The 17604-nt window shown below is 33.9% G+C and overlaps 2 protein-coding genes across 2 annotated transcripts; both read left to right on the top strand.

Moving 5' to 3' along the window:
* Window positions 1-1668: 1668 nt before the first annotated feature.
* LOC11442834 (COP1-interactive protein 1) lies at window positions 1669-9829 on the top strand. Its single transcript, XM_039832882.1, has 7 exons — window positions 1669-1844; window positions 4312-4414; window positions 4937-8134; window positions 8272-8514; window positions 8642-8800; window positions 8931-9086; window positions 9216-9829. Exons 2-7 carry the CDS (start codon window positions 4331-4333, stop codon window positions 9456-9458), a joined length of 4083 nt encoding a protein of 1360 aa, XP_039688816.1. The 5' UTR covers window positions 1669-1844; window positions 4312-4330; the 3' UTR covers window positions 9459-9829.
* A 3829-nt stretch (window positions 9830-13658) lies between these two features.
* On the top strand, window positions 13659-15930 carry LOC11442833 (scarecrow-like protein 23). The gene has a single exon (XM_024782831.2). It carries the CDS (start codon window positions 14201-14203, stop codon window positions 15554-15556), a length of 1356 nt encoding a protein of 451 aa, XP_024638599.1. The 5' UTR covers window positions 13659-14200; the 3' UTR covers window positions 15557-15930.
* Window positions 15931-17604: the final 1674 nt, after the last annotated feature.

Raw genomic sequence — 17604 nt, 5'->3', positions numbered from 1 at the left:
TGACCATATTTTCCAGCTAAAATTTTAACAGTGATTAACTATAGTGTGGAAGTTTAACTTCTTCTCGTATAAATATAAATTCAACCTCTATTCATGATTTAGTGATTTACGGTTGGTGTTTCTAACATATGCTTTCTTCTTGCGGACTTGATATGCAATCTAATATTTTCTAATACAGTCTCACAATTCCTTTTCCTTTAGAAAAAGGTAACACAATCTAAATTCTTACCGAGAATGTTTTTGCTATTTTAAATAACAAAAATTGACAAATTTAATTTGCTTCATAAATGAAAACAAACGATACCTCCAAAAAGAAAACTTGAAAAATCAAATTACACATAAATCACGGTTAAATATCTGAGTAGTTTAATGCTTCACGGATAGAAATCAGATGAAAAATCTTTAACTTTAATCTTGATCCAAGACCATACCAAAAGTATAACCATTTTGAAAGTTGTACGTGTTAAGCCATCGTGATTATCAACCATTAGGATTGACACCTTCACTCGGATTCAAATCAGGAATATCTTAATTGATGTATAAGTTTTACTTCATTCACGGATAAAAAAAATGCCCATAACAAAATTGATAGGTTATCCAGTGAGATTGACTTGAAATTTTGGAGTGTGTTTCTCTTAAGATCTCAAATTCGATTGCCACAGTGACAATTTTAATGGACATAGCTTGACTTCTTAAAAAAAAAACGACAAAGAAAAATTATTATTGTTTATTATTACATAAAAATTATTTATATTTTTGGGTCATGGTAACTAGGTCCCTAATGCACTTGTTAAGGAAAAAAAAAATATTAAAAATAACATATATTTTTTTTTTCACTTTTAAATGTTGACTATAAGATAATTAATGATAATTGCAAAACTCTCCCCCCTCTCTCTTGTGAGTTGTCATCTACAACGATAGTTTTTTCTTATTCATCCACAAAAAATGTATGGTTTAGGGTTAACTTTTAATCCAAAATTACCTCTATAAACCGTTTTTCTCTTACCTTTGATTTAATAAGTGATTTTCACATATATTTTGTTATTTATTGTGTGATCTTGTCGTCCTAGTACGGTGTAGTTTTGTTCATCATCTTTATGGCGTTGTTTGTCATTCATGTTTTGTTACGATTTTTCTTCGATTTAGATTGTCAGATCGACTTCGATCTACTCAATGACTTTGTTGTCGTCAATGTTACTAATCGAGAAACATTAATTCTCCAAATACTTGAATATATATATATATATATATATAAGCTTATATACTTCGTTGTTTTATGCTAAAAAAAATGGATATTGTGAGTTTGTCTACAAATTCATCTTTTCTATACTTGTATATTGTGAGTGTGTATGGATTCAAATCCCAGACCTTACATATATCGTTATTATCCATTGTCTCAACCAACTGAACTAATCTCACGGTTTCTATATTTAGCGAATAAGTATTATTTCTATATACTATACCAATTTAAATGAATAAATGTTATTTATAATTTTACATTTTTTAGCAATTTTACTAAATTTTTTTCTTAAATGAATGAAAAAGCGGTGACAGTGTAACATCTAAACTAGCGGCGTTCCGGCCCGTTTATTGCCGGATTGGCTGTTATTGGGCCCCACCAAACATAGTCTCAACCCAATATTTCTCTAAAAAAATTAGTGGCATATTTCATTTCTCATTTCAACTTTCTCAACTTATATACCCTTTCTCTCATTTTTTTTCCATCTTCCAAATTCCAACTTCACTACTCAATTCCCCATTTTATCATCTCTCTCACTCAACTACAAGCCACAAGCAAACGTTTTGTTCAAGCAACAAATCAAAGCAATTCATCTTTATCTAAGGCAAGAATTCTATCTCTCTAGTCTCTTCCTTTTTTATTTATTTTTATCTTGCTGAATAACAACAAATCAGCTTATAGAAGCTCTGTATTTTCATATATCTCTTATTTTGTTGTTGTTTTGATTCATCGCATCATGTCATATTTATTGTCTCTTTGATCTTTAGATACTTGATTGTTATTTGGATGGATCAGAATATTCTGCATATATATATGATTCATGATTATATACTTTGTGTTTCAATAGTTATTTTTTCCTTGATCATATCATTCTTCTATTGAGGTTGATCAATTATTGGATCATGTTCATTTGATCAAGCAATGGTTTTGATTGTCTATCAGATCCATCTTTGTGAAAAAAGTAACATTAGCCGTTTCTATAAAATTAAATTCGGAAGCTTTTCATTTAATTGATTCTTTGACTTTTGCCTTTTAGGCGTTAGTTAGGTGGTATATCACTTTGAATTTTGTATACGTTTATTTATCATTTTATTGAATTAATTAAATGTGTATGTATTTTTTGGGTCTTATTAAAGGTGTATATATATATGCTGTAATATGAAGACATTAATATGAAACAATATGGACTTTTTTTTTTGTCAAAAACTATGGATTTTATAATACTACTTAGCAACGTAGTAAAAAGGTGGTGGTCAGAAAATTGGTTTAATATTAAATAAATAACCTTAAAAAAGGAAAACCAGTGTTTTTTAACTGCCACTGTGTCATCTGTGGAATCTTATTAACTCCGACAGCATCAATGTTTGTTGGCAATTTTTTGTTGTTCACAAAACTACCCTTAGATTTTTCGTAAAACACGAATCTATCTGTAGTACTTCACTTTTTGGAGAAAAAGATTGAATGAGGGTTCCATTTTACTAATTGAAATTTATTAAAACTAAAAAATTAAAATATTTGTCATAATTGAAATGCCAATAACATTTTTGAGTAACAGCACCTAATATAAAAATATTTTACATGTAACGAACAAAAATCATCATTGCAAATTAATTAAAATCGTAACAACGTGAAGAGCGCAGATGATTTACCATCAATTAACGAAAAGGGTGCAATTAACAAGCCTAAACTTTTCTTAAAAAAAAAAATTAGTCAGAAAAACTTTTCTTAAAATATTCTCGGTCAAAAAATGAACTTCTGAATGTTTACTTTGACTGGAATTTTTTTTTTAATATATCAAAGTAAAAAAAAAAAAACTTTTGAAAGAATATTGATTTGCAAAAATAAAATTTCTGAATATATAGTTAATATATTCTTCAATTATAAATGAAAAATGTTTGGTGGAGGTGTAGACGTGCAGTAGCTTACTACTGCTTACCATGAAAGTGGGCCCACCAATACCTCAAAGGAATTAAAGTTGATTCTTGCAAATTCTTGGTTTATTCATTTTTAATTTATCCTTTGAATGTTGATCTTTGGGTCCCATGATGTTTAAGTCTTAACCAACGTTCCAGATGCAACCTTCTTCCAAAATGGAAAATCAACGGTGGCTTTTCTTTCTTTCTTTTGGGTCAAAAAAGGTACTGGTAGAACTAATTTTATTTTGAAAAAAATTAGGAAAAAGAGAGAAAAGTATTTTGAGAATAAATAGGCCATGAAAGGAAAAGAACAGCTATTGTATTTTGGAGTGTCTTATGTGTGAGATCAAGCTGTAAAACAACACTGTGGGACCCTGCATGCGTGCTTCTTGCATGTGAAATCTTTATCATCACACTCATAATCACGTATAGTATACAACAAACACTGAACTATTTCTAATCTTTTGTAATTTGTAAGAGTTACTAATATAAATATTTTTTCAATTTATATATGTATACTCTTTTTTCTTAGGTGTTGAATTTTCAATTTATATTCGCAGTGATGTATGTATGCCATTTGTTATCATATATGTCTCGAGGAAGTGTCAACCTTATGATGGTGTGCACGTTTTTAGTAGTAGGTGCAACTATTAGTTGTTGTTATTATTATTATTGTTATGAATATTTTGATAGTATTATACTATTTTCACTAGTTAATTTTACTGGAATCTTTTCAGCAGCGACAAGATCTATGTCATTTGATTTTCAATTATTACAATTCATTATTTGACGGTGTATATTTTATCACAAAAATAGTAGATCTTGTCATATTATAGAAATAAAAAAATAAATTCTTCTGCCAAAATGTCATCATATATTCCTTCCTACCCACATGAGCCTAGTCAAGTGTCCAATTTATCATTACATTTATTATAAAGGAAAAATAAAAACTAAAATAGACCGGAAGAACATGATTTGGATGATTTAAGTTTATATACATTTTTGTTTCCCATACTTAATCCTTTAATATATTATCTAAGATTAAATGGATTGTGAATGAAGTGTCTCTACAAGACTACAATGACAACCATGCATGTCCTCACTAACTACATCTTCATTTTCACTCATCACATTTCTTCATCTCTTCTAAAGCAGTCTATAAAAGGAAGCAAACATGGAAGAAGAGACAAAAGCCATTCCAGAAGTTCCAGTGACAAAGGTTGTCGAAGAGGTGGTTCAGAAAGATGAAAGCATTAAGGTATCATTTTCTTTGCAACATTATTTAAGACATTGCTATTTGCTTACTTTATAAAATACTTTTTTTTAGACAAATGTTAGTAAACTAGTAATTATGTATACTTTTTTTTATAGACAAGTGTTAATAAATTAATGATTGCGTAAGTTTTTGGTGTTTGAACCCATGACTTTTAACTTATATTTCCTTCAGTGTCCATAAACTCACCAGTCGAGCCGCATTTATAGCACAGAAATGAAGGAGATGTCATTGTTCTGGTTTTTCTTTCGATCGTGTATATATTTTAACTATGTAGTTGTTTTGAGATTATTAGCGCCAATGAGACATAGAAGTTGTTAATCACTTAAAACAGTATAAACCTAACAGTATTGCTTAGGACTTTAATATAGTAATTGTCTTTTCCTTTAGTTGATCACCACTTGAACCTAATATGTTTACATGAAGTCATTAAGCATAAGACAAATGAATGGTTAAATAGTGTTTAGTGAAAACTAGTATGTATCATTGTTTTATGATTTATTGCAGGAAACAAATGGAGACTTGCTGCCTAGGGAAATATCCGAAGCAAAGAAAGACGAGGAAGATAATGCCTCAGATGGAGAATTCATTAAAGTCGAGAAGGAAGAGAATGTGTTGGATGATGCGTCCCACAAAACAGAAAGAAGCTCAGATCCTCCTAGCAGAGAATTTCTTGAAGCACAAGAGAAGGTTCGGGAACTCGAGGTTGAACTGAAAACAGTTGCAGAATCTTTAAAAACCTCTGAACATGAAAACTCTCAGCTGAAGGGAGAGATCTCAGATACAAAAGAGAAATTAGAAGAAACTGGAAAGAAATACGAAGATCTTGAACTGAGTCACAAGAAGTTGCAAGATCAGATTATTGAAGCCGAGAAAAAATACAATCTGCAGCTCAGCACTCTTGAAGAGGCACTGCAAAGTCAAGAAGTTAAGCAGAAAGAGCTTCTTCAGGTGCAGGAAGCGTTTGGTGATATGAACGTTGAGCTAGAAAGCTCCCGAAAGAAGATGCAGGAATTGCAGCATGAGCTGCAACTTTCTACAGACGAGGCACGGAAGTTTGAGGAGCTGCATAAGCAAAGTGGTTCACATGCTGAATCTGAGGGAAACAAGGCGGTAGAATTTGAGAGACTTCTTGAAGAAGCGAAATCGAGTGCGAAAAGCATGGAAGATGAGATGGCTTCTCTGAAGGAAGAATTGAAGGGAGTTCATGATAAGATTGCTGAAAATCAAAAGGTTGAAGAAGCACTTAAAACAACTGCAGCAGAACTTTCTGCTATTCAAGAGGAGTTGACACTCTCCAAAACACAGCTATTGGAAGTTGAGCAAAGATTGTCTTCAAGAGACTCCCTAGTAGACGAGTTGACCGAGGAATTAAACCTGCGAAAGACTTCGGAAACACAGATAAAAGAAGACATGTCAGCACTTCAAAACTTATTTGTCTCTACAAAGGAAGAGCTACAAGAAAAAGTTTCTGAATTGGAAAGTGCAAAGGTCAAGCTGCAAGAGGAGGAAAAATTGAGAGAATCAGTCGAAGTTACATTCAAGAGTCAGGAAGCACAGTTTGTTTCTGTACAAGAAGAGCTGACTAAGCTTAATGCAGAGAAAAAAGGACTTGAGGAAACTGTTGAAGATCTAACCGTTAATGCAAAGCACTTTAAGGAGTTGTGCAGTGATTTAGAGGAAAAACTAAAGCTTTCGGACGAAAGTTTTAGTAAAACAGATTCTCTTTTATCTCAAGCGCTTTCAAACAATTCTGAGCTTGAACAGAAGGTGAAGTCTTTGGAAGATCTTCATAATGAATCCGGAGCCGTCGCAGCTACTGCCAGTCAAAGAAGTCTTGAGCTTGAAGGACATATTGAAGCTACAAATGCAGCTGCAGAAGAGGCAAAATCACAGCTTAGAGAGCTTGAAACACGCTTCATAGCGGCAGAGCAAAAGAATGTGGAGCTTGAGCAACAACTAAATTTAGTGCAATTGAAAGCCAATGATGCTGAGAGAGACGTGACTGAATTCTCTGAGAAAATATCTCATCTCGACGCTAAATTGAAAGAGGCTGAGGAAGAGAAGAATCTTCTTAATAGCCTACTGCAGGAGCACATGGATAAGTTAAGTCAACTTGAATCAGATTTAAATCAATCAACCCAGAAGAATTCACAATTGGAGGAGGAGCTTAAGATTGTCAAAGAGAAATGTTCTGAGCATGAAGATCGAGCCACCATGAACAATGAGCGCAGCCGAGAACTAGAAGATTTGATTCAGAGCTCTCATTCCAAATCAGAAAGTGCCGAAAAGAGAGCGAGTGAGTTGGAGTTGCTACTTGAAACAGAGAAATACAGAATTCAAGAACTTGAACAACAAATAAGTGCATTAGAAAAGAGATGCAGTGATTCAGAAGAAAACTCCAATAAATATCTTGACAATGTCTCCGATCTGACATCAGAACTTGAATCGTTTAAAGTTCGAACCTCAAGCCTTGAAAATACGCTGCAAACGGCCAATGAAAGTGAAATAGAGCTAAAAGAATCTTTAAATGCTGTGACGGATGAAAAGAAAAAGTTAGAAGATGCTTTGAACAGTTTGAGTGAGAAGCTTGCTGAGTCAGAAAACCTATTGGAAATTGTGAGGGATGATTTAAATCTTACACAAGTTAAGCTGCAAAGTACAGAAAATGATCTCAAAGCTGCTGAATTGAGAGAGAGTGAGATAAGAGAAAAACATAATGCCATTGAAGAAAATCTTGCTGTAAGGGGAAGAGATATAGAGCTTACTTCTGCAAGGAACTTAGAACTCGAATCGTTACATGAATCTCTGACGAGAGATTCCGAACAGAAGCTCCAAGAAGCTATTGAGAAATTTAACAGCAAAGATTCTGAGGTTCAATCTCTGCTTGAGAAAATCAAGATTTTGGAGGAAAATATTGCAGGAGCTGGGGAACAGTCTATATCTTTGAAGAGTGAATTTGAAGAGAGTTTGAGCAAACTGGCTTCTTTGCAAAGCGAAAATGAAGATTTGAAAAGGCAAATTGTTGAAGCTGAGAAGAAAACTTCACAGTCATTTTCCGAGAATGAATTACTGGTCGGAACAAACATTCAACTGAAAACCAAGATTGACGAACTTCAGGAGTCATTGAACAGTGTTGTGTCAGAGAAGGAAGTCACTGCTCAAGAACTTGTGTCTCATAAGAACTTACTAGCTGAATTGAATGATGTACAATCAAAATCCTCCGAAATTCATTCTGCCAATGAAGTTCGCATCCTTGAAGTAGAATCAAAATTGCAAGAAGCATTGCAGAAGCATACTGAGAAGGAATCAGAAACCAAAGAATTGAATGAGAAGCTGAATACCTTAGAAGGACAGATAAAGATTTACGAAGAACAGGCTCATGAAGCTGTTGCAGCTGCTGAAAATCGTAAAGCTGAGCTGGAAGAGAGTCTCATAAAACTAAAGCATCTTGAAGCAGCAGTTGAGGAGCAACAAAACAAGTCACTCGAGCGTGAAACAGAAACTGCTGGAATAAATGAGGAAAAATTGAAACTTGTTCAGGAAATAGCCGTCTACGAATCCAAATTGAGTGATTTACAGTCAAAGCTCTCTGCTGCACTTGTCGAGAAGGACGAAACAGTTAAAGAGATACTTGCATCAAAGAATGCTGCCGAAGACTTGGTGACACAGCATAATGAAGAAGTGCAGACATTAAAGTCACAGGTAAACACACTGATATTCCTTTATTTTTCATTTCTTCTTCTATTTCTATTTGTGTAACACACTTTTATGAAATGATCATTTTGTATAAACTATGGTAAATAGAGAATTGGTCTCAATGAAATGTTATCAACTCGCAGATATCTTCGGTAATAGATGACAGGAACTTGCTCAATGAGACTAATCAGAATCTAAAGAAGGAGCTTGAATCTATAATACTTGACCTTGAAGAGAAGTTGAAGGAGCATCAGAAAAATGAAGACTCTTTGAAATCTGAAGTTGAAACTCTTAAAATTGAGATTGCTGAGAAATCTGCATTGCAAAGTAGGCTGCATGAAATTGAAGCGCAACTCGCGAAAGCTGAATCTAGACTACATGAAGAGGTAACTGATAAAGTTCCTATGTTTTGTAAAACAAGTTCCAATTCAGAAGTGAAATAACTTTAAAGTCTTAATTGTAAATATAATATTACATTGAAAGAGCTTTACTGATTAATCTGATGTTTTGCAGGTTGGAAGTGTTCAGGCTGCTGCTTCTCAAAGAGAAGTAGATTTAAGTTCAAAATTTGAAGATTATGAACAAAAAATCAGTGAAATAAATGTGCTGAATGGAAAGGTGGCAGAACTTGAGAAAGAGTTGCACCTTGCACAGGATACTATAGCTAACCAGGTATGCGCGTGAACGCTTTAATCAATTAATATTTGAACTTCATCCTCTCATATCGCCAATGGTGTTCTTAGATAAATATATAACATATATTAGTGATTTGTCTTATACTGATTTTCTTAAAAAAAAGCAGAAAGGAGAAGAATCTCAGAAGTTGGAACTAGAGGCAGCCCTGAAGAATTCTGTAGAAGAACTTGAAACTAAGAAAAATGAAATATCTCTTTTGCAGAAACAAGTAATAGAATTTGAGCAGAAATTGCAACAAGCTGATGAGAAAATCTCAGTCAAGGTAACTATCCAAATCTCGGATATTTTTGTAAAACTAATTTACACTTGTTAGCGTAGGATTCATTGAACTCACGTTATGTTATAATATTTTCGCAAAATTTAATGTTTCCATTTTCTAATGATGTTGCAGGGTGAGGAGGCTGTTGATAAGAAAGATGCATTGGAAGTGAAATCAAGAGACTTTAGCATCTCATCTCCATCAAAAAGGAAGAGCAAGAAAAAGTCAGAAGCAACAACTCCTCAAACATCCACTTCTTCGTCCGAGACTCATATTCAACCCGGCCATGATTCGCCTATCATGAATTTCAAGTTCATCCTCGGAGTAGCTCTTGTATCCATTATCTTCGGCGTCATTCTTGGGAAGCGATACTAATATCGCCAATATGTATTTTGGTTTTTTCTATTTATTTTTCTCATGCATGGTTTTTCCATGAGATTTGAAAGCTTTCAAACTTCAGTCTTGAGTTGGTCAGGGAACTTATTTTTGTGTCTATCCCTTGCCTGTGTGCAAGAGAAATGGGAGTTGATTTATGCTTGGTTTAATTTTTAGTTTGGACTATATAAATTTTGAATGCGGGTTGTTTTGCTTTGGAGTCCATTTTTCATCTCAATTGATGTCTGGAATTGAGGACTTGGGGGAGCTATAGAACAGTTCTTAAACTGGTGAACTATGGTGTAAAGAGTTAAGACTATTATTATTCCCTATCTCCTCCTTACTGTGTATAATATTTGGAAGAAAAAAAATTGTATTTGCAAAATAAAAATATTCAAAAATTTAGTTGCATGGTTTACCGTTCGCTTTGGTACATGGCCGGTCCAAGGGGCTGCCACTAAAGCAAGGGTTTTAGGCCTCCAAATTTTTTAGGTCTCACAATATGTCTCGGAATCTTTTTCGCTTTAAATCTATTTTCGTGAGTCAAATTCATTAAACATTTTTGCAAGGAGTTGTAGACTTGTAGGTTATTTTGCAAGTTTGATTCCAAATGTAACTTTTTTTTGTGTGTTAACCTTCCGCTTCAATGTTCAAACGTTGACAGTAAACGATAATCATATTTAGTGTTTGACATACCTCAAATAAAACCACACATTTAAAGTTCTTAATTTTTATGTTTCTTTGTCACCATATTTAAAAGGCATCATTTCATAATTCGCTTTAGGCCTACAAATATATTGAGCCGGTCCTGTTTTGGTATGTGGTACAAATTCGGATATAAGGTTCGTCAGTCTCAAAGAATTAGGTATGTGGGGTATTCATAAGTGATTTAAAAAGAGAAAAAAAGTTTAGGTGTTAATTTGTAGGAGAAGTTGCTATAGCATTTTGCCTCGTGTAACAAATTGGGGACTAATTATTTGGAGTTGATAATTCATCATTAGACCCAATAGAACTTCTGTATAGATATCAATCTAATGGCTGAAAATTGTGGTCTGCCATGCACCAACTCTAGTCTTGGTGCATGCTAAAAGAATCCAAGGAAAACAATGGCTTTTCTTTGGATGGCTACCAGAGTGGTTTTTGCAGCAGAATGTTTGTCACGTGAATATTAGAATGATGATCTTCCAAAAAGAAAGGTTAAACAGAAGTGAGTTTCTATTCTAGATGCCCACTTCACTTGCATTTATTGCATGCAAGCAAGGTAAAAAACACACAACTTTTGACTTATATGTGTAGGACCACACAAACAATCCCAACTGAAAATTAAGTAGGATAAGTATATGCCACTAGTTATAGGTAACGTCATGTCCTCCTCTCAAAAAAAATAAAATAACATCTTGCCCAGAAAAAAAGATAGAAGAAAAGTGTAAAACATTTCATTTCTTGGTAAAATGTATTTTGATGTAACTTTTATGTATTTTATTTATGGTGATACATAAGTTACACATAGAAAAATGGTGAATAATTTATCCAACCAATAAACATTAGCCACATATATTTAAGTGGCACCCAAAATTACCATTGACCCATTAACAAAAGCTCATTTTTAATGGTTGTTGAATAAATTATCAATCATTCTTTAAAGACGATCTAGAAAAACCCTTTGTTTTTTAATGGGAAGTTCTATTTTTAGATGACAATACAAAGTTTTTAAGTAAGTAGTTATTATTAGTTTATGTTAAGGCCAAAAGAGTTTGGCCAGGTTGGTTAGAAGTTAACACATATCCTTTAAGAAAAGAACAAGTTCAACTCTCCTTAGCAGCATGAAAATATTGTTGATGAGCAATCTATAAATACTTCTATCGGTACTCTCAGTTATAAAATCTATCCAAGTCTTGTTGAGTCCATGAGTCTCATTTCACTTAAATTTTGTGATAGCTAAAAATGTACGTATTTTTAAAAACAATTAAAGAATGGTGGTTTGTGACGGTTTTAAATCGCCACAATTTCTTGAAGTATTAGACACACACATTAATGTGAAAGATAAATTACTCGATACATATTTAATCATATATTTTTGGTAGTATCAAGAATGAAAAAAATATAAAACAATTTAAAAATATCATATGATGTCATCAGAAAGGTCAGCCTTGTGTGTGGAGCAGGAATACATCGAGATGCAAACTGAGAGGGGAAGAATTACAAGTACTCAAACGCTCGAGTCGGTATAAGATCAAAGAGTGGAAGGTATTAAAAGGATAATAGTTGTGTACCTCGAATTTGTGATTAAAGGTACTTTATAGACGTTGATGTGGAATCGTTGGGCGGTTAATGGAAGGCTACAAACAACACTCTATTAATGTTGAGTTTGACATACATTACATATCGTTGAGGTGTTACAAATTCGAAGAGCTCAATTAGTCGTTGAGGCCTTTATTGGATGAGAGGCGTCTGATGTCAATTAGATTAGACTTTTAGTGTGTTGGGGCTTGTGAGTTTATGGACTTTATGGCAACGAATTTTCAACTTTTAGCCGGTCTAAAACAAATATAAAGAAACATATAGAACAATTATTATTTATAGGTGTTTGTGCCTTCAATCTTTTAGGTATATACTACTCTCTCCAATCCTAAATATAAGTGAAGAATTTTTTTTAGATTTATTAAATAATTAACGTATCTTAACTATAATATAAACTAAACACGTCTTTTATTCATTAAACCTGAATAAATTAATCTTCTCCTATATTCAGGACTAGAGAGGGTATATTGTGAGATAATTTGGTAACCTAAAATTTGTTGCTTAGTAATATAATATTTACTAATAATACTATTATTTTATCACTTATCCACAATTAACAAAATATTTTCATATAAGTATTTATTCTATATGATATTGCCCTAATTATCAAAATCTATGGATTAATCCCTAGTAACTTGATCGACATAGGATTTATCAAAAACAAAAGGTAAATAAAGATGAGTTGAGTTTTGAAACGCATATATTTTTTTTTAGCATTGTTATTTATCTAAAGAGTTTTTATCAAGAAAAAGTCTCAATCAATTAAATTTGTTATTTGACGGAAATCAATGGAGGTAATGGTGTGTAATTAAAGAAAGGTGTTAACTAATGCACCGTCTTGATCACTATCTTATTGGTGGAACAACGTAAATTAAAAAGAGTAGAAGTATTTTAAAAGTTAGTGTCTATTGCTTAAAATTTTGAATAATTTTAAATTTTGAAGGTTTTAATTTTTGTATGATTAGTCTTCTGCGTAATAGGTTATCTACCAAAGATAATCTGGCTAGGCACGATGTAATTACTCATGAGGATCTTTTGTGTGAGTGGGTGTGGTGTGGCGGAAACAACATCTCACTTGTTTCTTAATTGTTCTAGTTCTGACTTTCTTTGATATATGGTTCGTGCTTGGCTGGGAATTTCTTCGGTTGACCCTAATGTTCTTCAGGATCATTTTATACAATATGCTTATTTGACAGGTGACTCTAAAGTGTGGTGCTCTCTTATGTACTTAAATCGATTTACTTGTGTTTTGGTCATTTAGAACGAAAGAAATGATAAAAAATTTAATAATAAGAAAAAAAATCTATGACACAACTGCTGGACAAGGTTAAGCTCATTTCTTTCCAGTGGCTCAAGTCAAAGGTTGCAAGTTTATCTATAGGTTTCCAAAGTTGGTGGCAACACGCTTTTAATTGTTTGGGTGTTGGCTAATTTGTTTTTGTTTTTCGTTCACTGTATTGATCTTTGAAGCTTCTATTTGACACATCTTGTGGCGAGGAGAATGCTTGATTAATATCTTTAGTATAATTTCATTTCAGCTTATTAGAAAGAAAAAAAAAAACAAAATTGACAGCTAATTAAAGTGATTCATAGTAGAATTTGTCATTTACTAGAATTCCTAATGCAAAAATATTAGGATAGTAGTGTAATAATGTGATGAGAAAGAGAAATGCAACTTAGGTAAATAGAAAAAGACTAGATATCATGCAAGCAATGATAATGATAATCAAATGAAGGGTCATGGTCAGGTAGGGAGTATAATAATCTAATCCTATCAAAATGATCAATAATTAAACAATACATGAGACATATCATTGTCTCATTGTCCTACTCGTAGAATAGAGGCCAAAACATTAGATGAGAACTAAATTAAAGGTTTTGGCACACCCAAAGTCCCAAACATCTAAACATGACGTTATTAGTAAACTAATCCTCCTTAATTAATCATCAACCCTAATGACACATTTCCTACATGTAAAAACGTAGGTAACGACATTGCCAAAACAAAACGGAGCACCCAAAGAAGATTACATATCACCCAAACTTTTCTGGGCTACAAAGTCATAGCCCTTTCTGCCTCCTTTCCTTATCTTTCAAAATCAAAATTCCTTTTCTGTTCCCAAACATCAAAAACTCACACTTGACACGTTACAACATCTATACACTCTTCAATTCAATAAGATATTTTTAACCAACATGTAAATATAATCTAAAACGAACAATACCTCAAAATCGATGCTATTGTGGACTTATGTCAAAACACTTTCTATCTTTGAATTTTCTCTCTCTTACCAAACACTGAACTAAACACACCTTTTCTGACATACCTTCTGTACAAACTTTCTTTGTCTTTCCCTCTCATTTTTTGTCACTTTTCTCTCAAAAGTTTCCTCCAAAGTTTACGATTCTCTTCTATCAAAATTTTCTCCCTCATCACGATCATGCTTCAAAGCTTGGTCCCTCGTCCCCCTCTCTCTTCCAAACCTAATATGAACACCAAACGCGCTCAACGCGAACACGACGACGACGACACCAACGTTCATGAACCATCTTTCAAAAGACCTAACTACTCCAGCGAGAAAGCCGTGGCGGAACACGACGCACGCGACGACGAACAACAACAAATCTTAGAACATGAAACGGAAACCGAAACCGAAGGAGAAGAATCTACAGGTCTCAAACTTCTAGGGCTTTTGCTTCAATGTGCTGAGTGTGTTGCCATGGATAACCTCGACTTCGCCAACGACCTTTTACCGGAGATAACTGAACTCTCTTCACCGTTCGGTACTTCACCGGAGCGAGTAGGTGCGTATTTTGCACAAGCGTTACAAGCGCGTGTGGTGAGTTCTTGTCTTGGAAGCTACTCGCCGTTAACTGCTAAATCGGTAACGCTAAATCAGTCTCAGAGAATCTTCAACGCGTTTCAATCCTACAACTCAGTTTCACCGTTGGTGAAATTCTCACACTTCACTGCCAATCAGGCAATTTTTCAGGCTTTGGACGGTGAAGATCGTGTCCACATCATTGATCTTGATATCATGCAAGGACTTCAATGGCCAGGATTGTTCCACATCCTCGCTTCACGGTCGAAGAAGATCCGTTCGGTGAGAATTACCGGTTTTGGATCTTCTTCGGAGTTGTTAGAATCAACCGGAAGAAGACTCGCTGATTTCGCGAGTTCGCTCGGGCTACCGTTCGAGTTTCATCCGGTTGAGGGTAAAATCGGAAGTGTAACTGAACCGGGTCAACTCGGTGTTAGACCGAACGAAGCGATTGTGGTTCATTGGATGCATCATTGTTTGTATGATATAACAGGAAGCGATTTAGGAACGTTGAGATTGCTGACTCAGCTGAGGCCAAAACTGATCACAACCGTTGAACAGGATCTTAGCCATGCTGGTAGCTTCTTAGCGAGGTTTGTGGAGGCTTTGCATTATTACAGCGCGTTGTTCGACGCTCTAGGGGATGGTTTGGGTGTGGATAGTGTTGAGAGGCATATGGTGGAGCAGCAGCTGTTGGGGTGTGAGATAAGGAACATTATCGCTGTGGGTGGACCTAAGAGGACTGGTGAAGTGAAAGTTGAGAGGTGGGGGGATGAGTTGAAACGGGCCGGATTTCGACCCGTTTCATTAAGGGGTAACCCGGCTTCTCAGGCGAGTTTGTTGTTGGGGATGTTTCCTTGGAGAGGGTATACTTTGGTGGAAGAGAATGGTTCTCTCAAGCTTGGTTGGAAGGATCTCTCTTTATTGATTGCGTCTGCTTGGCAACCGTCTGATTTGATTGCTTATGTTGATTGAGTGTACATTTGATATCACGATGGCCAGACCAAAAAAATCATAATCATTGTCTGATTTTGTTGAAGCAATGTTTTACAAAGTTACGATGATTCACCATGATTTTACCGGCAAGACCAAAGAAACACCGAATTCAACTTGATGATGTCCATAGTTTGTTTTTGGTGGTAGAGCAACTGTTGATTAATTTCTCTCATGCTTATGCAAAGTCTCTTGTCTTGAAACTCAAAGAAAGGAAAAGAAAAGGACATAGCTGGTAGAGAAGAGAATCTTTTAAGTTAGCGAAGTGTCATAAGTGAGAAGTCATTCACATTGTCAAATGTACCTTATAATTTTTTTAAATTTTTTATAATAATTGTGAATTGATTGGTTAAGTACAATGGATAATTGTCTGTGTTTAGGTCCCTAAATACGTGGGAAGCCAGGGCGAAGATATTAGGGAGGAGGTGATAATATGATGTTCATGCTAACCAGTGTTCTGGACAAGTTCAAAAAAGTAAAATAAGTAAATTTGTATTGAGAAAATATTTTCTATACACTTAAGTGTTGACTACATAAATTTTAAAAATAATTTACTATGTCATTTTTTTAACTAGAATTTTTTTTTATCCGAATCAATATTATTTAAACATACTCAAATGACATCAACGAAATTAAGCAAAAACAATTTAATCATATCAATTGACATCATTTACTTTTATTCTCTTTTTATTTTGATAATTTCGTACTAGTGTTTCCAAATAATTCTGATTTTGATATATGCTCATAAAAAGACTTTCTCTCTTCACTATTGCTTCAAAAACATTTTTTTAGCATCTTCCATAATGTAATGTACTCTACTTACAATTTTGATGCGTCGATATGAAACATGGGCACTTTTTGTTTCCAAGTCTTTAACGTTTGAGAAATCCAATGTTAATTGGGAGGTGACATTTATCATGGAAAGGTTTAATTCTTTCCCACCATAGGAAAGGTGAATGTGAACCATTGATATATTAATAAAAATATTACATGATAATGTTTAATGATATTTTATTTTATGGCCTATTGCCACAATAATGGACAATGGACCTATTTTAAAAACGAAAATCATCGAGGCCCAACGAAAACATTCTACTCGAACCCCCGCGTACATATTTCTGACTCCGCAAAAAAACCAAAACATTAAGGCTCTGTTTTGACAAAAATAGCGGATAGCTGATAGTTTATAGCTGAAGACTGATAGCTTATAGCGGATAGCTGATGGCTGATGACTTATAGCTGATAAGCTAGTTGAAGTGTTTGGTAAAATTAGCGGTATAACTAACTTATAAATATAAAATGACATTCTTAATTCATAGTAAAATTTATTGATTATATTTCAGTGTTATAATTTAATAAAGGCTAAAATATGTTTTTAATCCCTGCAAATATAGCGAGTTTGAATTTTGGTCCTTGGTAAAAATAAAAAATTGAATTCCATCCCTGCAAAATTTTTTGTTTTTTAAAATAGTTCATGGACCCACTTTCTTGCTGATTTATCTCATTTTTGCCTACGTGGCAAATGCTGACTGTGTAAAGTTATCCAGATGGCAATTATGTCATTTAACATATTTAAAAAACTAAATAATATATTTTGAAATTTTAAAAAAATTAATTAATTAATTAAAATATGGGTTATCTTTCATTCTCTTCAATCCTCTTCTTCCTCCTCTTCCTGCCAGAACCTTTATATTTTTTTCACTTAGGAAAAATTATCTAACTCAATCTCAGATTTGTCAAAAATCCATCAACCCCAAACCTCTTAATCTCAAAATCATGGTAAAAATTCGGAATCCCTTCCAATTTCAGTAAGAAAAAAAATCAGAATCCCACTTCAATAATTTGGGATTGGATGCTTCGTGAATTTGCCACCGGCACTATCAAGCAGCATGATTCAGTTGACGTTAACGATGAAGTTGGAATTTGGAACAACAGCAACAACAACAAATTTGAAGTAACAGCAACAACAGCAACAACAACAAATTTGGAGCAGCAACAACAACGACGACAAATTAGAATGACGAGATCTG

Source organism: Medicago truncatula, chromosome 4 (assembly GCF_003473485.1).
Source record: "Medicago truncatula cultivar Jemalong A17 chromosome 4, MtrunA17r5.0-ANR, whole genome shotgun sequence".
In the NCBI taxonomy this organism is placed as follows: Eukaryota; Viridiplantae; Streptophyta; class Magnoliopsida; order Fabales; family Fabaceae; genus Medicago; species Medicago truncatula.
Note: the sequence above shows the minus strand (reverse complement) of the source record. Positions and strands in the feature narration are given on the sequence as shown.